The sequence below is a fragment of the Anthonomus grandis genome, chromosome 2, assembly GCF_022605725.1.
Source record: "Anthonomus grandis grandis chromosome 2, icAntGran1.3, whole genome shotgun sequence".
NCBI classification, from domain to species: Eukaryota; Metazoa; Arthropoda; class Insecta; order Coleoptera; family Curculionidae; genus Anthonomus; species Anthonomus grandis.
This window is the reverse complement of record NC_065547.1, coordinates 43,911,904-43,934,351: the sequence shown is the minus strand read 5'-3', so window position 1 is coordinate 43,934,351 and position 22,448 is coordinate 43,911,904. Positions and strand designations below refer to the sequence as shown.

The 22,448-nt window shown below is 32.5% G+C and overlaps 2 protein-coding genes across 5 annotated transcripts in view; one reads left to right on the top strand and one right to left on the bottom strand.

The window, feature by feature from the left end:
• The window catches only part of LOC126733544 (protein O-mannosyl-transferase TMTC1-like), an 894,879-nt gene that overhangs the window by 15,076 nt on the left and 857,355 nt on the right, over positions 1-22,448 (bottom strand). The gene's annotated exons all lie outside the window — the stretch shown is intronic.
• LOC126733547 (uncharacterized) lies at positions 14,779-21,354 on the top strand. 2 transcript variants are annotated; one of them, XR_007659753.1, is made up of 5 exons: positions 14,779-15,013; positions 18,761-18,859; positions 18,964-19,059; positions 19,143-19,258; positions 19,319-21,354. XR_007659753.1 is itself a non-coding variant. In XM_050436882.1 (5 exons), exons 1-4 carry the CDS (start codon positions 18,037-18,039, stop codon positions 19,190-19,192), a joined length of 348 nt encoding a protein of 115 aa, XP_050292839.1. In that variant the 5' UTR covers positions 17,798-18,036; the 3' UTR covers positions 19,193-19,258; positions 19,319-21,354. The 2 variants fall into 2 exon arrangements, 1 of the variants encoding a protein (XP_050292839.1); XM_050436882.1 differs by lacking the exon at positions 14,779-15,013 and adding an exon at positions 17,798-18,139.

The following is a 22,448-nucleotide window of genomic DNA, read 5'->3' as shown; positions in this document are numbered from 1 at the left end:
ACCTTCATGATGATGCGAATAAAACAGCCCTTTTTTACGTGAACGTAGCTATCTTTCTTGTAAAAACATTTTTTTTCAAAAAGTAACTGCTTCCGAGATAAACAAGCTCAAACGTAAAATTTTTTTTTTCAAAAAAAAAAAAGTGAATTTTTCGAGAAATGATTTTTTTTTTTACTAAAAAAATTAATTTTTTTATTTTTTTATTTACACTGGTTGAAAGCCTAATCCTTTAGGATTAAATAGAGGTAATAATCATGTCGCTAGGTATTATACAGGGTAAGCTGTGTTAACAAATATGAACCCCTTTTTTAGCCTTTTTTTGACCGATTTTTTATATTTTTCTTAATAACTCTTTAATGGCGGCACCTAAAAATTTCAAACTTTCAGCGTTTTAAGAACTTTTTAAAAGCTATTTTTCGACATAGTCTACAGTCCTCTACGTAAAGCAGTTTTTGCTCTACACCTTTTTTTAACTTTGACGCTTTATACCGGCATACCTATGACACCTACGAAAACCATTTTTTTTCTGAAATCACCGGACACTATCTGGCTATAATCCACTAAAAACCGTTTTTCTTCTAATGTTACCGATTTTCCGCAACGCGCTGTTATTTAAGAAAAACCCCAAAAAATAAGCCGTTCCAATCAACCAGTCATACCGTCGACACCACGGGAGCCAACGCATGGTACAATATAGTTAGCGGTCCAGCACCCAATTTTAAAGCATACGGACGATGTCACTATCGAATCGCACATGGCCAGATGACGTAATCGCGGGGTTTTCGGTATCGTGGCGGCAAATTTGGCCCGTTTGCTTTACGAGTTAGAGTAGGAAAAGCGGTTTGAGAGAAGGATGGAGGATGTCTGGCAACAATAATTATAAACGCGTCGTGTTCGTCTCGTGACGTCATGAGTTATTTTATTAATGAATTATTAGTATTATGGGGCCAATTTTATGCGGTTTCTTGATAAATTACTAGGATAAATAAAATGAATATCAATATTAATAAATATATATTTGAAATATACAGAGGGTATTGATATTATGGAACATTTATGAGGATAATAATAGTATATAAATAGAATTATACGGGGGGTTTTAAGGTTGAGGGCATAAATAAGGAAAATATTATTTATAATAATAGTAAAAGCAGCATAAAGGTTAGGACAAGGTATAAAAACCTGGAAAAAAATAATAGTAATAATAGTTTTATTTTAGTTAGGGTTCTTTTAGTGGGGGTTGCTAAATTGGTAATAAACTTATATTAATAGTTTATCAATTTAGAAAAAAAAGACATTGATGCGGTGTCAAAAAAAGGTGTATTTTTTGTATTATTTTACTATAGGTATTACTGATATCACGGCTTTTATAGCTTCAATTCAATAAGTTGATAAATTTTTTTATTCGTTTTTTTTCCTTTAATTTTTTTTTTATTTTATTATAATTGCCTTTTAAAATAAAAATAAAAAAAAAAACGAGAAACAAACCACTTTTTCCTATTCTAATACATTGCTTCTTATGGGACCTGATCTTTCTCTTTAGATTGTGACACTCTTATGAATCGTGGAAAAATTTGTCATAAAGCTTTTTTACTAGTTTTTAAATGGTCTTTAACCAGAAAAAATAAATTTTGAATTCGGAGCATATTTTGAAAAAATGGTCATTTTGACCCCGGATTTTGTTCGAAAATCGAAAATTGCAAAGAAATAAGGTTTCTGTTCATTTTAGAGTCAAATTGGTAATAACCTTTTTTAAAGGTACTCTGAAGTAGTGCAAGATAGAAAAATAAAAAATTGACATTTTTCCATAGGGCTCTTGATAATTCAATTTTTATGTTTTACAGTTTTTTTCAATTTTCTCCGATTCTATAATAGCTAGAACCAATTCGTTTTGACAGGCGAATACCTCTTAATATACCCAAGAACTTTTATTTAATACAAAAAGTTGTCAGAGTTATAGTTTATTTATAAAAAAATAAAAACCATTTTTTTGACATTTTTCGTGGGTACATACCCCTTTCGATTTCCGACCAAAAAAAAATTATTTTTTTATTGGGCTTTTTTACTGGAAATTGTTAGTTTAGGGCGTACTTTAAAATTTGCCAATAATTATTTTAGGAAAAAAAATGGTACGGTGGGAAAAAACCAGTTTTCTTTTGTTTTTCCCGCATTTTTACTTATATCTCGGCTTCTATAGTTTCGATTTATTTCGTTTTTGGTTTCTTTTATTCCTTATTCTCCTCATGTCAATTCTTTTTATATCTTATTACTATAAGCTTTCAAAAATAAATTTGAAAAATAAAAAAAATCGACATAAAAACACGGTTGTCTTATTCCAATACCCTAATAAATGGGACCCTCTTTTTCCTTTATCTTGTGGTACGTATAAATCGTGGAAAATTTATTTATTAAACTTTTTTACTTAATTTTGAATGGCCTTTAAGGTAAAAAAATAAATTTTGAATTTGGAGCATAATTTAAAAACGTAAATGAAATTATCTGCATACTATGTTATATGTTTTATCGTATTTTATATGTTTTAGCGTATTTACCCTAGATGGCGTATTATAATAAAATAAGAAGTATCATTGAATATTGGTTATATCGTTGATTGAATATTTGAATTTGAATTGAAACTTTTTACCCAAATATTCAATCAACGGTTATATTTACACGAGTTACTTGAGAGCGGAGCGTATTGTAACACATCATGGTTCTCTGAAGCATGATACCCAGAAATAAGTAAGTAATATTTCAATGAAATTTATTTCTGATTATAATAGATAATGAGACCTTCCCTTTTTTCTCTGTATTTATTATAGATGTTAATTTTTACGAAGTACTAAAAAAAAAGTTGGGTAGAGCACCATGCCGAGACTAAGGTTTGAACTCAGAGCCTTATGAGGATACGGCAGGTCTCTTCCTCATTGCGTGTTTAGGGCACTCCTTGGATAATTGTGGAGATTTTTTTTTGTAGTACTGTCAAAAATTTTGAAAATTTCTACTGATCCCCACGGACCAAAGTAGCGTCTACTTGTTCTAATTACTTGCGCGGCTTTTTATCACGTCATAGTGAGACTTATTCTTTGACCGAGAAGAGTCGCACGCATCACCAAGTAGTACTGCACCGAATTTTGATGCAGTCGGAAGGAGCGCAAAAACCTTGAACCATATAGGTTGCTCTCATATACACACATATTTTTTCGCGAGTGAATTCCAAAGACAAGCAGTTTTAATTGGATAGAAAAAGAAGCGACAGCAAGGTAGGCCACCACTTTAATAGGGTTGTCTTAACCGTCGTAATATTTCATTCTACCTATAAAAATACAGTCCACTATTCTAATTTTACCCCCCAGAAGAGTTGGAGTCAGAACGGGAATTAGATGAGCAACGTTTAAATTTAGGGTTGAAAGTAGTCACAATTAATAAAATTTCAACTGAATCGTTGACAGCGTCGAGAATAAAAGCATTGAGATGGAAATTGACATCGCAGCAACTGTAAGTGTTATTTCTACACAAGATTCTATAAATTATATTGGGCATAAAGAATTAAGTGATACCAATTCATTCAATCGTTTATCTTTAAATTATTATCAAAATTAAGGCAAATAAAGGAAGTCATGAGTTTTTACCAATACCTGTGGTCAAACTGGTAAATCTTTTAAGCCATTTTTAGGTAGAAATTGGTTAGATAAGCTGCTTAACTTAGTTCTTTTAATGATCAATGACTAATAAGAAAAAGTCAACCATTTAAGTGGAGGAATTTCCAACAAACAGTATTTAATAAATAAGTAAATTTTGTCAAGTTTATATATGGAAGAAAATTTACTATCTGACCATCATCCGTTAAAAACCATTTTTGTGGTAAAAATTGGATTGCCTTCTCTTGCTGAGGTCAGAATACAATGATGGTTTATCCTATCAAAGGCCAGTTAGATGTCAAATGTCTGCCTTTTTAGAATACCCCTATCTGAGATATTTGAAGTGTGTGAGCCAGAACAGATTACTACCATAATTAACAAATTACAGCTGAATGAATTTATGAAGAAGCAACAAGTTTTTTAGATCAAGTAAACATGTTAGTAATAACTATAGTCTGTCAATATAGGGTAAGACATAAGGTCGAGTAAATGTGCCAGAGTCAGTTAATAAGCAAGAGTCTTATGTCAGAAGTTAAGTCGAGTCAGTTGGTAAGTTTTGAGTTGATTATGCTAAACATAGATAGTCTTACTGTCATTAAAATAACTTAAAACCATGTTTTCATCGAAGAAGCGAACTAAGTATTGAATGTGACTATCTAACTTGGTGAAACCGAGTTATAATACCTGAATCTTTAAGATACCAATTATTAGAGTTAAGTTAAGCTTGAAGTGACTATATTGGAGGTTTAATATTAATGACGATATCGAGCGCTATGTCAGTCAGTGTCCGTCATGCCAAATCCTAGACAAAGAGTGAGAGGAACTTTTCCAGAATTCATGTTCATTTTTATGACTTAATAGTTTATAAGTGCCTTTTGGTAGTGCCATTTTTCGAAAGAAAGGAATAAATGCTCTGAAAACAGTAACGAAATTGCGTAAAGTTTTCAGTACATTTGGTTTTCCTGAAATTTTGGAGGCGGACAATGGAGCCTCTTTTAATAGTCAGGAACTTCATAGGTTATGTAGATTCAATGCTAATAAATACAAGTCGTTAATATACCACCTTATCAGCCGAAATATAATTGAGGGGCTTAGATGCTAAGGGATACAAGTGTCAAAATAATGTTTCTGAAAAAATCGAGGTAAAGTTATTTTCAAATAAAAAATTCTGCATTAAAGCAATTACATCGAATTTTTTTTTTACAATATTTTTGTAATTTTTTTTTATATTACGGTAAAAACTTTTTGAAATTTGGTATTTTGTTTTCATAAAAAACTTTTAGAATTTTGAAAAAACGTTTGCACTTGTACCCCTTTGCATAAAAGTTAATACTTGTTTCCCTTTGCCACTAAAGTATTTTAAAAATTCCAAAATACAAAAACAAAAATAAAATTAACTCAAACACATTTATTTTTTAGAAAAGAAACATTTTTTTAATCGTAATCTGATCCATGTCTTGTTCGATATTTTCTTCATCCTCCGAGGGAACATCCACCTGGGCTTCCTGAGAGGTTCTTTCAACTTGAAGAATATTATTGCGTTGGCGAGTTAGAACTTCATCGTGTCTTAGGTTGCGGTAAAAATCGTGGTGTATCGGGGGTACAAAGGGTAAAAGCTCCAATAAATTCTTATATTTTGGATGCTTTATTTTAACGCTTTTTTTTTTGGCGGAGAGGCGGGAATTTAATCGCCGAGGGAATTTGTACAGGTCGTCCTATCCTTTTCGTCTTTTTCAAGTCAACAATAGCAAAAGGATATTCTTCTATCAGTGTGTCCTTAAAAAACAAAGTACAAGGTGTCTGCTTTTCAAAGTGAAGCCATTGCATTTCGTAAGCCCTTTACATTATCATTCATAATATTACACGGGAGCAATACTTTTGAAGTAATTTTCATTCATTTTGGTAACCAAGAATTTCTTACTAGACTTTGCTACAACATCCATCCATTCAGTGGGGACAAAACAAACGATTTATTTTTCTTTGCTTTTTCAATGAGGCCAAAGTCTTGGTCACATTCCATGAGTGAGTGACCTGACACCAAAAATCTGTGATCTATAGTTTCAATTTGGGTATATAATACAATAGTTCCAAAATTTAATAATGTGCTTGTTTTTGTTCTGTCCCGCTGCATTGTCACTAAACGCATCAATGTGTTTGACGGTGCGCGGTAAGCTTAAAACAAACTTTAGGAGACATTAAATTATTTCCCCAGCCCCTCTTGATGTCTCTCCTTCATGCCACATAAACATCTGTCCTTGACCCTTAGCAAGGTCATGTATACCAAAATTATAGGTGCACAACTGTCTTAGGTAAAATACTTTGCTATTAGTCAGTAAAGGCGTCGGTAGGGTCTTTTGCAGATCAAAGCAAATGGCTACTCGATCAGCAGAACTTGCGGCTTCAGCTTTTGCTTTATTTTTAGCCTTCGAGCTTTCTCTGCTTTCTTAAGATGAACTTCTTTATTGACTTTTGCAACCGCGGTATCCTCTGGTCTTCCGTTTTTTATTGTATTACTAATCTGGTCACATAATGTACAAGTATCTGTATAAGGCCTATGGAAGCTTAAATTAAAGCAAGTATTAAAGATATGGCGATAATAGCTGATCTTTACAGGCGTTTTATTGTGTTTATTATAAAAAACTCTTTGTACAGGTCATACATTTTGTTGACATTTAAAGCAGAATCCAGATATTTTCGATTTGGATTATAATGACTTGTGTAATGGCTCTTAAATTTGGGAAACGAGGTAATATGTTTTTTTACAAAGTTTGTTACAGAAATATCAAACTTGTAAGAAGGGGAATGTTTGCCTCTTTTGTCAGTGTGTGCTATACCAGTGGGACAGTCAGATCATTTTTTTTTTTCATAACGTTGGTAAACCGTTTGTTACTTATATTCAAAGTATGCAAAAAAAACTGTTTGCATACACGTTTCCCAGTTAATTTTATTGTTGTACTGACCGTCTCATGACTTATGGCTCCTTGAAGTCTGCGGCGGGGAGCACTTACTCCAATACATGATTACAAAAAAGAAGCCTGAAGATTCCAGTTTTGCAATTCCCAAAATTTTGTAAAAATAGCAAGTCGCTCATTTTCAGAAAAGTCCTTGAATTTATAACGACAGGAATGGGGATAAGGTTGCACTTGCTTACAAACGTGAACTTCCCCTTTTTGTCCCACATACTCTAGGCTACTATTTCTTCTTTTTTTAGCTTGCAAACGTTTCCATTGTTCCGGATTTATCCTTCTTTTACTAGGTTTTCTGGTTTCCTCCGAAATGGTTGAATTGTCTGAATTCGCTTCAGTACCGTGGTCAGAACTCATTGAACTTGTTTCATCCTCATTAGAGCTGTGTGGTAGGAAATTGATGTCGCGATCTAAATCATCTTGTTCTTGATCACCTAAAAAATATGAGACTACAGAAAGAAACAGCAAACAGCAGCAGGCAAATTGCTAGCATACAAAAACGCGAAATTATGCATCATTGCATAATGTACCTAAGTATTATTTTATAATATTTTTCTAGATTCAAAAAATCAGTGCTTTTTGATATCCAAAATTTTGATCTTATATAAGTTTACTTGCAAACTAGCATATGTATAGTCGAATAAATTCTTAACTTGCGGGTCCAAGAACATTATTGATATGAGTCAAGTTAAAAAGAGTGCCCTAAAAATCTGCATAAAATAAAAGAGGTTCCTGTTTTGCCAACACTCTTATTTTGAAGAAAAAGTTTCTTAAATCTAACACCATTTGCATAAGTTTAAACCCTAATTACAAATTAATAAAATCTGACTAACATCAGCATGTCAATAAAAACATAAAATATTAACTCTGCGAAAATGATAACCCAACTTTTTTAATATTTATTGCAATAAATCTAATTTTGAAATCACAGCAGTTTCTTAGACTAAGGCAATAATAATTTTCTTTAAAAATATATAAATAGGTACTTACTTGAAATACGCGTTATTATTTCACTCATTTTAACAACTTTTTTACGAGCTCGATTTGCAATGATGCTAAACAATTCACTAAAAACAATGCCTAACACCTTACAGGCAAAGGGGTACAAATGCACTTGTATCCCCTTGCCACTAATTATTTTTAAATATTGTTTGAGTAGTTAAAAGGGATTTTACGAGATGGCACCACCAGTAGCAATAGCAAAGTTTTTGGTACTATGAAGATTTATTTTATGAACTTAACTCATTTTTTAAAATTTTGTCACTTGTACCCCTTAGCATCTAAGCCCCTCAATTGTAAAAATCGTAAAATTAATCAAATTGGAGCTTCTTGTTCAATTATAGCAATGGAGTATTACTATACAGTAGAATAACCTTAAGGTCACCGGCAGAAAGGAAAAGACAGAACAATAAAATGAAATTTATTAATCAATGAGTCCAGTTATATTTAACACAGCTTAATAAAAGGGTTTCAGCAAAAGTTTTTTTAAGGTAATTGGCATTATTTCTTATTTTCTTATTACGACAGAAGCAAGAGTGCCTTATGCTCATCCAGAAAATATAATATATTGGTAAATCAGCAGCGGGTGTTGTAGAAGTAGAACCACATAAATCTAATAGTTATTTTTCTCTTATATGTGGATCTCCTTATGTTAAAGATGAAACTACAGTTTCCGTTCCTAATTATTTAAATATTTAACTTCTGACAGATTAAAGCTTTAATCATTGCTGGAATCTTCGAGCGAAAAAAATAACTACTCACTTATTTTTGAATGTAATATAACCGTAATACTGTGAACGTGGCCTTAATGAATGACAGCTAGCCGACAAGTGGCTAGTGCTAGTGCAAAGAAATATTCCTTGCCTTTCATCCGAGTCGCAGTTGTGTCAAGTCTACTCTTGCGGCTCCGGATGGCCTTCGTTCTACACAACGATAACAATATTTTGTTTCGGCTCGGGCGGCGCGTGCGGCTCGTTCGCCTCTGGCTAGTCTGCGCTTACCTTAAGAGTTCTCTATGATGAGAAAAAAGAGAACATACGCCTTTATGGAAAAATCATAAAGAGCATATAAGTTCTTTTAATGTGTACTGTACTATTTATACCACTATCAAATTGAATTAGTATTTTAGGACTCTTTTATAGCATTCTCCTAAAAATATTTCGAATAACGACGTATTTCATCCAGGGCGAACCAATAAAAACACTTGTACAATACAACATAACGAGACTTAAAAAGCTTCCATAAATATGAGTTATTGCTAATATTTTTAAATATATTTCTAACTTTTACAATTGCAGAGTTTTACTGGAATGTCGTAAACGGATTCGAAACGTCCCTCGTAAAAAATTGATGTCTAATCGTTTTTAAGATCCGCTGAACATGTCGGATAATAAAAAATTAAATCGATCTTGGATGGCGCCGTAAAATATCCAAATGACCCAACTGGAAGAAAAAGAAAATAAATTTAGTTCACTTACGCCACTTTTAAGAAACGACGTGGGAGTTTAGGACCCATAACCGCTTTTTTCAAAAACCTATGGATGAATGCCCTGACGATTATAAATTGTCGTAATTTTCAAGAAAGTTTATAGCCTAAAAAGGTCATAGCCTACTGCTGAATTTCAAGTTTCCAGATTGTAGGTGTAAATTATCAGAAAATGCATGTGAATTTCTACTTAATACTAACACAATAAATTAAAAACTTTAGTATTCTGTAAAAAAAAATGAAGTACAGTTATATACCCTGTATAACGTATATTCCTTGTATAATATTGCTTACTGTTAATTCCCGTAATTGCATAGTCAGTATATTAATATCTTATAAATATGGGTGAAACCAATTATATGTAGCTCATTTGTTGGTAGTACTTGCTGTCAATCTAAATAAAAGTTTTTTAAAAATATCGTTTCCTTTTTTGAGAAGAAAACTGGTGCAGTCGGTAGGATACACCAAGCGGGTTGATTAAAAAGTTTCATCGCGAAAATTTACAATTCGCTTTCGTTTCAACGATTAATGGTGTATACCCAAAAACAAAATTCGAGATTCGGTAGTGCATTGGCAAAGGGCTCACGACCAAGGAAAAAACTGTCCTATTGGCGCAAGGTGAAGAACAGACATCGTCCGACCCTCATAACTAACCTCCAGGGAAGAGACAAGCATCGCTCGTCTTATTGGAATGAAGATAATTCTATTGCTGTCGTAAGTACATTGATTTTTGTTTATTTGTTATTTTGACAAGGAAGATTTGATATTTTATAGTATTGAAAGATTTACTTGATTTATTTTATTTGATCGATTTATTGATTTGATTTATTTGTAGAATTCAATTTTATTTCTTTGTCGTATTTGAACGTCTTTACGTTACTTATTTTATTTTTGTGTTACCATTAAAATAGCAAAATGCCAGAACCAAATTATGCGTTAATTAGGTTCCAAGCCGATAACATCCCCCCATTCGATGGTAACCCCAGGCAAATTAACCGCTTTATTTCCGCCTGTGAAAATTTTATTAAAAACCATCAAGACGCAACAAATGTTAATGCAACTATTAATTCTTGCTTATTCGATACCATTCTAACAAAATTGACTGGTAGAGCTGCTGATTTGGTAGCATCCCGAGTAGAATTAACTACATGGGAACATGTTAAACAATCCATAATTAATACGTTTGCAGACCAACGATCGATAGATTGTATAGTCCAAGATATTATTTCTTGTAAACCACGAAAAGAAGAGTCACCCCAACAGTTTGGTATAAGGCTCCAGGATATACGTAGCTTACTATTCTCGAAAATTAACGTTAGTAATGACGAAAACAACCTTAAAGTTCTTAAAATTAAAGAGTATTCTAACTTAGTTTTAAAAACTTTCATTAATGGTCTTAACTACCATATGCAACTAGTAGTACGCCTAAAAGACCCCAAAACACTCGAAGAAGCTATGTGCTTAGCTCAAGAAGAAGAAAACTTCATGAGTTATTCAAAAAGAATAAAATATTTGATGGGAATAAAATTGTACATGCAACCCTTCCAACAAATATGACACAGATTGTTAATTTCTTAAAAGAACATTTAAATCACTCTCCTTCCTATATATATTTCTACTCTTAAGAGTTAAGAAAATATTTCCACCAAGCCTTAGTTAACCATTTCCGAAACTTTAGGTTAATAGAATGCACTAAGTTGGTTAACAATGTAAAAGAGGACGAAAGAACCCTCATGATTAAATATAGGCACGAAGGAAAGACCAATCACAGAGGAATCGACGAAACACTTAAATTTTTAAAAGCCAATTACTATTGGAAATCACAAAAGAAAGACGTCATCAACTATATCAATCGATGTGTATATTGCCAAAGAGCAAAATATAATCGAAAACCCCCAGATCAACCATTAGTCTTAATTGAAACACCAAGTAAACCCTTTGAAATTGCCCATTTAGATACATTTATCATAGGGAATACTAAGTTTCTCACCTTTATAGATAAATTTTCTAAATTCGCATAAGCTCTTCCATACAATGGAAACGCAATATCCTGCTGCGAACAACTTGTTAAAATTTTCTCTTTTCTAGGTGTACCGAAACTTATAGCATCAGACAATGGATCTGAATTTAAGAACGAAGTTGTTAAAGAACTTCTTAAAGCCCATAACATCGGAATTCACTTTACAACCCCTAGTCATCACGAATCTAATTCACCTATTGAGCGCTTACACTCCACGCTAATCGAACATATTCGTTTATTACGTCAAGCTGATCCTAACGCCGATGTTGTAAAACTAATGCCTTACGCGATTATAGCTTATAATAGTACAATCCATTCGAGTACTAACTTTACCCCTTTTGAGCTAGTTCACAGTCATACCGATAACAGAGACCCTACGAATTTAATAGCATCGCATGTATATACAGAATATATACATAATCATAAAAATAAAACGCAGATTTTATACGACGAAATCGCAAAAGAATCTACCGCGCTCAAACAACGAATTATCGATAGAGTTAATCAATCGAAAACTACAAAAGCCCCTAAAATAGGTTCTATAATCTATAAGAAATCAGATAAAAGATCTGGTAAAATCAAAGATAGGTACTTAGGCCCCTTTACAGTTACTCAAATTTTAGAAAATAGCAAATGAGAGATAAAAAACCCTAGAAATAACAAGAAGGAAATAATCCATGTCAATGAGACTAAATCAGTCTCTCTTCTTCCAGATGGACCTGGACCGTCTACGGAACCATCAACGTCAAGTTCCACGACTTAAACGGAAATCCAGGAATGTTGCCTTTCAAATTAGGAACGGTACAGTTAGTTACAAATCATTGGTCATTTGTACAAACTATAGATTTACAACCAATAATCAATGAATTCCTATCTCTTAAAAACCACACTAAAACCCTATCATTTAACTTAAAAAACAGTACTACTTATCACGCCGAGTACTTTAATTCATTAACACCCCTTCATGCTATGGAAAGAAATATTGATATTTTAATAAATCAAATATTTCCTTATGTTTTTCCTAATAATAGACAGAAAAGAGGTTTGTTTAACCCCTTGGGTTCTTTTATTAAAAGTATCACTGGAAACTTAGACCAAACTGATGCTGAGAACATATATCAAAGTATAAGATTATTACAATCAAGTCAAAATAAACTAAAAGTTGATGCGATTAACCGTATTTCGCTCCTAGACAAAACTATTGAGAATTTTAAGCATATCATCGCTAACATTACTCATAACGAATATATACTAAAATCTAGGATCCTTCAAATAGAGGAATCAATTAAGCAACACGATATTCATAATGTTCAACTGCATGAATATTTAAGAATATTCGTCATAACTAGTCAAATCACATCAATCTACCAATCAATTTACAACACCCTAAATAAAATCGAAGTTGCCTTGACATTTTCGAAAACAAACATCTTGTTTAATTCGATTATTGATCTAGATGAATTGCTACTTAAAATTAAGGAATTAAATAAACATCTTAATGAAAATGATAAACTACCCCTTAGTGATAACGTAGAAAATATATTGACCTTAGAAAAACTAATCAGATCTAAAAGTCAAAAGCCTCGCTAAAAACTTTCAAATAACTTTCATTCTTGAGCTTCCACTGGTTAGTGAAATTACATTTCAATACTATAAGTTATTAGCGTTACCAGTGCCAAGTAATGAGTCTTTTCTTGTCAATTTACCATTTAAACAATATCTTGCGCTGAGCAGCACGAGTTATTTCTACCAAGACGAGAAATGTCCAGAAGTCCAAGATAACCAATTTCTATGCCAGAACACCCATAGCAGAGTTATTGAGGACCACCCGCCATGTGCCGTTGAGCTCCTTACCCTAAGGTCAACCACTACCACCTGCCATCCATTTGCGATTCACCTGCACGATGTACATGCCGTACAAATCGTTAACGGTAATTGGGTAATTACCACCCCTACGAGCACAGTCGCCCAAGTCAAATGTGGCAACTCCGAGTCAAGCCAACTCCTCCAAGGTTCCTACTTGATGGAAATCCCGCAAAACTGCATGGTTCAAATAAAGTCAATGGTTTTTGAATCATACGAGCCAACAGAATTAGTCTACGAGAAAGTTAGTCTTCCTACCTTCAACTGGACTAAAGATGTACAAGAGAAGCCGCCTGTATTCAATCCACCTTCTATTGATTTGAAACTAGTAAATCTTAAAGCCACCGATGAAATCCAACAAGAACTAAGAAGCCAAGCTAGAAGCCTTGAAGACATTACGTCACCCATTTCCTTAACTAGGACTAGTGTATGGACTATTTTCATTTACATTCTCATTGTACTAGTTATTTTATATCTAACAGTGAAAAAGTTTCGTTCAGTGCGTAAATTAAGACCTATCGAGAAAACTAGTACCCCAAAAGACACTATTTTTGAAAGTGTTATGGTTTAGTTATACTTAGTTTATATTTTATATCCTTTTATATTTTTATATTGGTTTGTTTTACCCTATTTTTAGATTTTAAGATTAATGTTTTATTTTACGAAAACATACCCTTTAAGATATGCTTTCGTCTAGCATGGGAGGAGTTATATACCCTGTATAACGTATATTCCTTGTATAATATTGCTTACTGTTAATTCCCGTAATTGCATAGTCAGTATATTAATATCTTATAAATATGGGTGAAACCAATTATATGCAGCTCATTTGTTGGTAGTACTTGCTGTAAATCTGAATAAAAGTTTTTTAAAAATATCGTTTCCTTTTTTGAGAAGAAAACTGTACTCCGGCCAAATCCGATGTACATGTGAATCAAGAAACAATTAAAGCTTTATAGTTTTACCTTGCATAAGAGGTTTTCAGGCATAATTTAAATGAATACGACCAACATTAATCCAATTTATTTAATTAAATATTCGCGTAAACACGGGAACTGCATGTGAAGTGAAATGCTGTTATCGTTGAAGTTTTTATCGGAGATTTTTCGTTGCGAGTGAAAATTAATGTAAATTTTTATAAGCTTTATGATAAAAAAGCGATTTTTCAAACCCGAGCGAGTGCCAGATAAAAGCCAGTGCCGCATTTGCTATTTAAAATCTATGCAGGTAGGCGGATTTAATTGATGCTGAAGAAACCAAAAACGAAACTTTTTTCTTTCGGCTTTTATCGCGTGCAATTTAACTGAATTAAATGATCATACTTTTTAACTGCTCGGTTTTATGAATTGACTCTTACCGAAAAAACTGATGAATTCTTTTTATATTTATTCACGGTAAATTTGCTTATAATAAATAAGCAGATTCGCATCGCGTTTTTTTGAGACCAGCCTCTCCCACAACGACATTAGGAATATAGAAATTATTGTCTTTACATTTTGTGAAACTTATCGGAAATATTAGCCGTCATTAAAAAAATAATAGGCTAAGGTTGGGTTAGAATATAATATTATATGTGAAACGTTCAATGGATTATAGGCTTCCTTTTTATAGCAATTTTTAGTTTTTCAGATGCTCGATAGTTATACTTATATTAAATTCAAAGAACATAAATAAAACATGTTATTAATGATATATTATTGACATTAATAAGGTACATTCACTGAGAAATATATAGAAAAATTCAGTTTACGCCACTCTCTTATCCCGCAAAACCTTTTGTTAATGCATCATTAATTTCAAATTTTACTCTATTTCGCGCGGAATATGTACCACATTTTTCTCCCATTATCTGGGCACGATGTGCAAGGTCGAAGCACTTGCACGAGAGCAACGACGGTGAAAACAAGTACATTTTTGGTGTCGGTACTAAGTCAATCATTAAAACAATTCAATTAATTTTCGGTTTAAAAACCATTGTGGTGAGTCTGGACTTGCAACCAAGGGGTCCCCGTTAAGAAGACCACAACTTTCTTATTCGGTAAGTGCCCATTTGAGTAGTGTGGTACATTCGTTTTTTATTTACAATTTTCTTACTTGCGTTAGCAACTACTTACTATAATTTTCAAATACAGTCCACAACCTTTTTCTATTTATGCGTTGACACCTTTTTTTTACGACATATAAAATATCATTTTATGAGGAAATATACACATGATCCACAGTTTCTTAAGTATTTCATTAACTATATAAAAGTTTGCAAAAAACATAAATTTGAAAGAAATACATTATAAATATGGACTGAATAAGTCATGTAACAAAATCAGAGAAAACATGGAACATGGAACATTCTAAATAATGAGTAGAGAAGTAGTTTATTTAAAGTTCATTTAAAGTAAACATTGTCAACTAGTTTTACCATTATTAAAAGACAAGGCATTTCTGGAGCTTTATTTTGAATATTAGAGATGGGGTTGGGAAGAGCTAAATTTATGATTTCTTCAAGGCGTTTGATTGTGTGAATCATGAAGCATTATTTAGTTATGGATGTAGAGGCTTAAGCTTAACTGAGGTAATTCCTGTCAGATATAAGCCAAATCCATGGGCATCAAGCTCATGTTAAAAATGGTCCAACCTCTTATGGTCTAAAAATAAAAATGCCTCATAAATGCAAGTTATTGAGAATAAGTACAAGAATGGGGCCAATATTTTAATTTAGATAAAGATAGACACATCTCGTGAGAGTTTCGATTCGAGTAAAATAAATATTTGCTATTTCTTGGATGGCCAATTGATGATAAGTTAAAATGTCATACTAATGGTTGAAATTATCTAGTAAGTAATATGCTGAAAACATTCTCCTAAGTAAGCTAGGTACAGGTACTCAAATATATAAGGGTAATTTATGCCCCAGTATACAGGGTGAGTTTTTTAAAGTGTTACAATGCGATATGTCAAAAACAACTGCAAATTTTTTTTTGACATTTTGGTGACATTTCAAATATACCGGGGGGCACTTTTTGTGATATTTTTGACATTTGTCCCTTCACCCATCTAAGAGGGGGGAGGGTCACTTCCTTATTTTAAATGGAATGACGTGTTTTTTATTCTTAAATACGAATCTACATAAAATATGAAGTCTGTTTACAAAAAATTTTTAAAATTGCTCTGCTGGTTACGGAATTATGATCAAAAATGTTTTGATTAAATTTAAAAAATAATTCGAATATTCTACTACAATAAAAACAAATTATTTCCTACTTTTTAACTATTTATCGTGTATTATGCCTAAGGAGCTGTTCGAAGTGACCGCCTTCGACTTCCAAACACTTTCTTATCCTTTCTTGACATGAGTTTCGTACCCGCTGTAACATTGCTGGTGTCACTAATGAACAAGCAAAACGAATCCTGTTCTTCATGTCCTCTGGAGTTGTAGGTGCACTAGCCATTACTTTGTCTTTTATAAATCCCCATAAAAAAAGTCAAGGGGGGTCAAATCTGGCGAATGAGCAGGCCAGTTGACAGGACCACCTCGACCAATCCACCTGTTTTCAAAAATCTCATTTAAATAAGTACGGGCCTGTATGACATAATGGGGTGGAGCTCCGTCCTGCTGAAACCATACGTTAGGATTTAAATTTTGGTTTAGTAGACGAGGTAACTGATTTCTTAACAAATCTGTGTAGACCTGTCCATTTAAATGACCTTGGAAAAAATGCGGACCAATAACTCTATCCTCGAAAATACCACACCATACGTTCACAGACCAGGGATGTTGATGTGGTACAGTTCTCATCCAGTGAGGATTATTTGCTGCCCAGTAATGCATGTTGTGCCTGTTTACCTTTTAGAAAAACAAACAACCAAAACTTGAATATGTTCTAATTTAAATAAGTTAAATCTTACCTGCCCGCAATTATTAAAAGAAGCCTCATCAGAAAAAATAACGTTTCTCAAAAAATGGTTATTTTCACGCCTTTTTTTTTGAAATCCAAGTGCAAAAATTAATGCGATTCTCAAAATCATGTCCGTAAAGCTCTTGATGAAGTGTAATACACATCTCGTGAGAGTTGTACCGGTGCAGAATTGTTATAATTAATGATTGACTAATTCCAGCTAAAGCAAGCCAGCATCAGTTTTTAAAGTTCGGCCAGTTCTTCGGCAGTCGCCAAGCTATTTATATATTAGTAGTTTATTATCTATGTTATACACGGCACCTTAATACGCATTAGAGTGAGATCAGCACATATTTAAATAGGCGCATTTCGCTAATGCGCATTAAGGGTTGTGTGTAAACGTGATATGTGTTATATCTCTTAATTTTTGTCTTTTACGTTTAAGTTTTAAGTCTTATTAATAAGTATCTTAGTTTTATCTTTTTTTTATTTATATTAGTTGTTTTATTTTTATCTGTGAATAACTCTTTTTGGATCTAACTAACCTCTGCATGAAAATTAACCGAGATATCCTGTTTAGAATGGGTCAACATATCAAAATATGTGTCGTAACATGCTCGAAACATCAACACGAACTGACCATGATAAATGCAACCTCAGCAGTACCATCGAATGTTGATATTTCTCAAATAAAGTGGAACGCAACGTTTAAAAATTTAGCTCTATTATTATGTATATTTTAATCACTTTTATTTTCCGTTTTATGTATGGAACATGTTTGCTAAACAAATATATTATATTATTATTATTATTATTATTATTATTATTATTATTATTATTATTTTTATATTGCTATGACGAATTCTCAACTAGTTACCTATTTGGTTGTATCTTAATTTTAATACTTTATTAAAAAAATAATACCAAACTCTAGATTTTAAAACCCCTGCTGATTTATTAAATTATAAACTGTACTAAGTCACATTCGCGTTCAGAGGTAAATCGCACTATATGGACTTAGCACAGCGTACTAAAAAAGTTATGTCCAGTGGCATGGACTTGATACAGTTTTCATTCATCATATTTAGCACGTTTAGGCTTGTCTGCTACCGTGGAACCCTTTAATAATTCGGTAAATTAAATTTAGTCTTTTGCTAGCTTCTAATGAATGAGGACGTTTTACGCGGTTATGTCTTCGAGAACTGCGAACATTTTTGCAGCTTTAGAAAACTGTAAATTTCTGGATATAAGTGAGGATGTGCCAAATACAAGTATGTAAATTTTTATTGCTCTTAGTTGGTTTAATTGTTTTGCTCCAACCGACAAGAAAATCGTACATTGAACGGAAATATTCATGCGCAATAGGCGAAATAAGTGCGCAGTACGTTTATTTTTGTTATTGCGTTATAGTTATTTACCTAACTAGTGCGGAAAGTGGTACTTTGGCAGTTGCACGAACGACGCAAAGCGGAGTTCGGACATAAGCCATTAAGTTGCGGAAAAGGTGCAAGTTAGGTACAAAATTTTTCCTTTGAGTGATTTTACACTCTCAAAAAAAATTGAGAGTTAATAAACAAAAAAAAATAATAATTATTACCCTAAATCGACTTGACAAAAAATAACACCCTGTACCTATTTTTTTTAACAAAAGTATTTTATTTTTTAATTATTATAAAACAACATAATTATAAACGAAATTAAGCGATAAATATCGAATATTAAAAATCGGGCATTTTTGGTGCGAAAAAGTGTACTTTTCAGGACACTCATAGGAAAAAATAATACCGTAACGCAACGGTTTTCTCGTCGCTTAGAACAAACCTATCATTATGGGCTATTTATTAGTTAAACGAAATATTCCTTAGTTCAGTAGGTAATACAATGTCTTTTAGGCGATACCAGAGATGCTTTCTCAAGTGATTTGGACACATCTTGTCTAGTGGGAAGCCCAGAATCACTGGTTCACACAGTGGATATTGATACCGACTTAGGTAAGAAAACTTAAAACAATTTTACAATATCGCTAATATAATGCGTTATTTTCCGTGGCTAAATGTTTGTATTAGTAATTAAACTAACAGGCTTTTTATTGCAGAGAACAAAAATGCGTCGCCGTTGCCTAAAAAATTGGTCCACCTTACTGAATATCCAGCTGTTCGGAAAAGAACTACTGTGCTGTCTAATCCTATAAGTATGTATATCACGTAAACGTAATAATTTTATATTTTAATTAGTATCATCTGGAAAGAGCTAACACCAATTATTATATTTTAGTGGTTATTTATAGTCTTAGTCTCAAAGAACCCCCTAGTCACTCTCATTAGAAAAAGGAAATGTGACTAAAGCTGAACAAGTACCAGTGCACAGCTCCATAACAAGTTTTAAAAAATGTAAATATGATAATATTGAGAAGTTTTATTAAGGGACTAATTTTACTGTACTTTTTTTAGAATTTGAAAGCCTATACAAAAAAGTATCTACAGAGCTTGTTTGTCCCCAACCAGGATAAAGGACCCCAATTATCAACAGGTAAATAGCGAAAGTGATTCTGACACAAGCAACGATGTAAGAGACGTCGGAAAATGATTATGGAGAGGGCTCACAAGAAGACTTAATGGAAGTTCGAAAAGGAAAAAAACCTAAAAGAAACACCGCCAACTGGAAAGCCAATATCAGAAAACAAAAATGCCTTTCTACAAACAGAATACTTTTATAGGAGCGAAATCTTTAAAAATGCGATGTTTGCAGGCAAAATTGCACCACAAAAATTAGCCAAGAAGAGAGAGAAAACATATTTGCAAATTTTTGGTCAACTTCAAAATTAATTGATCATAAACGGCAGTTTGTTGCTTCATGTGTTAATTTAGTGGAAATTAAAAGACGGCGAGAACGAACTGGAGAAAAAGCAAACGAGAAAAGTAACACCAAAAAATTCTTTTTGACTGTTTAAAAACGACGGGTGCAAGTTTATAAAACATTTTTTTTGAATACCTTAGGGATCTCGCAAACTTTTTGTTTCAACGGCATTAGCAAAGAGAGGTGATGGAGGCATAGTGGAATCAGATAAGCGTGAAAAAAACACTCCTTCAAATAAAATATCATTTGAGTTAAAAGACACTATAAGAAATCATATTTTAAAATTTCCAACTGTAGAATCCCATTATAGTAGAGAACGATCATCAAGAAGATACCCTGATAGTAATATAAATATAACAAAAATGTACGATGCTTACAAAAAAAAAATGTTGAAGCAACATACACCCGAAATTGATATTCCTAAACCGTGGTTATACAGTGAAATATTCAACAATGAATTTAACTATTCCTTTAAGCCTCCGGACAACGACACTTGTGATGAGTGTGACAAATATCTTATACAATTAAAAGACTCTACAATAATTGATGAAAGAATGTCCATCCAAAAAGAGTACGATTTACACTTGAGTGATTCAAGTAATTTTTTTTTTAAAGGCACAAGATAAGTCTCAGGCTAAAGAAAATCAAAAACATAGGGTGATTATGGTCGACCTAGAAAAATGTTTGCCAACTCGTTTAACTACACAATCATTAAAGATTGTTCAAAAAACCTCACAACCTGTTGCATGTGGGATGAGAGCGTCGCTGGACGAGGTGGAAATGAAATGGCGTCATGTTTACTTAAATGGGCATTAACTAATATTGACGAACTTACAATTTGGTCCGATAATTGCCCCTCTCAAAACCGAAATATGAACTCTCTTTTGGCTTATTTTACCATTTTAAAATACATTCCAACATTAAAAGTTATAAATCATAAATACCTACTTAGAGGGCATACCCACTTAGAAGTAGATAGCGACCACTCTTTAATTGAAAGAGAGAGAAAAAAAATAACAAAATTTCAGATTATGACCCCATGGGACTGGCAACGGTTAGTTCGCCTTGCCAGTCATAAAAATCCGTTTAATGTTATTAACATGGAGATATCGGATTTCAAAAATTTTTTGTCGTTATTTCAAGGGACCAATGCTCCATTTTTACAGAGAAAAAAACTGGAAACTGTAGAAGATTTTAGAATATCGCAGCTGGTTCATATTCAGGTTCGTTCTGACCAATTTGGAGAGGTTTTAAGTAAGACCAGTTTTAATGATACTAATTTTAAGATACTTGATTTAAATAGAGTATCCCGTAAGTCAGTTTTCCCAAAAGAAATTCCAGTTATAAGAGACCTACCAAAACCAGTCAGTGAGAAAAAATACAAAGACCTTCAAAATTTATTACAGTGGGTCCCAAAAATATTTCATCCTTTTTACCAAAATCTGCCCTACACCGATAAAAAAACAGAGGATGATAGTGAAAATTAGTTTTTTTCCGTACTTGCTAGCACCAAGATTTGTTTGTATGTTTAATCTTAAGTTGTCTGCCAACGTTGCTATGTTATAGGTTTTCTTATACTTTTAAGAACATCTATTAATTTTGTTTTGTTCATCCAGTATTTCTATTTTTTATTTACGAAATAAACTAGACCTTTATTGAAATATTTTTTGAGTTTATTCTATAATATTTTAGTGTTATTATTAGGTTTTTAATAATATTCCTTAAATTAAAAAAATTGAAATCCCTTGCAGAGGTTAATACTTCCCTAAATAATTAATAATACATCCTTTTAAGAAACACTTTGTTTTTTTTATTGCCTAATTAAATAATTTTGTGAAATGTAGATCTAAAAATAACAGTACTAAAAGCAAACTGTAAAAAAATATTCCGAGACACAATGAACTAAGTCACCAAATCAGTTTTAAAAATATACTATGTCCACACTTTACAATTTTTTTTTCTGAAGCGCAAAATACCAAGTCCACTAAAACAAATTTGTTTTTGTTTTTTTTTTAAGAAAAAATAAACATTGCACCCTAAAGTAATCATATTACTGCTATACAAATATGAATTTAAAAACCATAAAAATGTAAAAAATATGGCAACATATACTTAGTACAGTTTACCTCTCAGGTACTGAAATATAAGAAGAACTTTTCTGGTGTATTCTCTAAACGATTTGTGTGGTCTATCTGGGACTAAGATTGATAAAAACTCTTTTTTGGTTTCATGCAAAAATAAATTATAAAGTCTGCCGATTAAAAATCAAAACAAAAGGAAAGGAAATGAAAAACGAGAAAAAAAAACAGAGAGAGGAAAAACTTTGGAGCGTCCATGGAACGAAAGTCGAGTAGAGAAGCGTGTCATGAATGCACAAAGAGCATAATAATGGCCGCAGATAATAAATATTTCAATCGTGGTGTTGTGCCGGGCTCGTTTATATGTAAATTTATTCTTTAGAAATGCGAGAATCTGTTGCATATTTCGGCGATGAAAGACAAAAATTACAAAGCGCAACATAATTTCGTGCCGGACGGGATTATACAGATTTTTTTTTTTAAATATAATATAAGGGTTTATAAACGCAATCAATTATTGCGTTTTCAGAAAACTCGAGGTTTTAGTTAAAAAGTTTTGACGTTGAGTAATTACTTCGCTTTAAAATCAATCGAAGAAGGAATAAAGTTTGGCGCCCGTTTTACTTTGTATGCCCAAGTGCCTCTA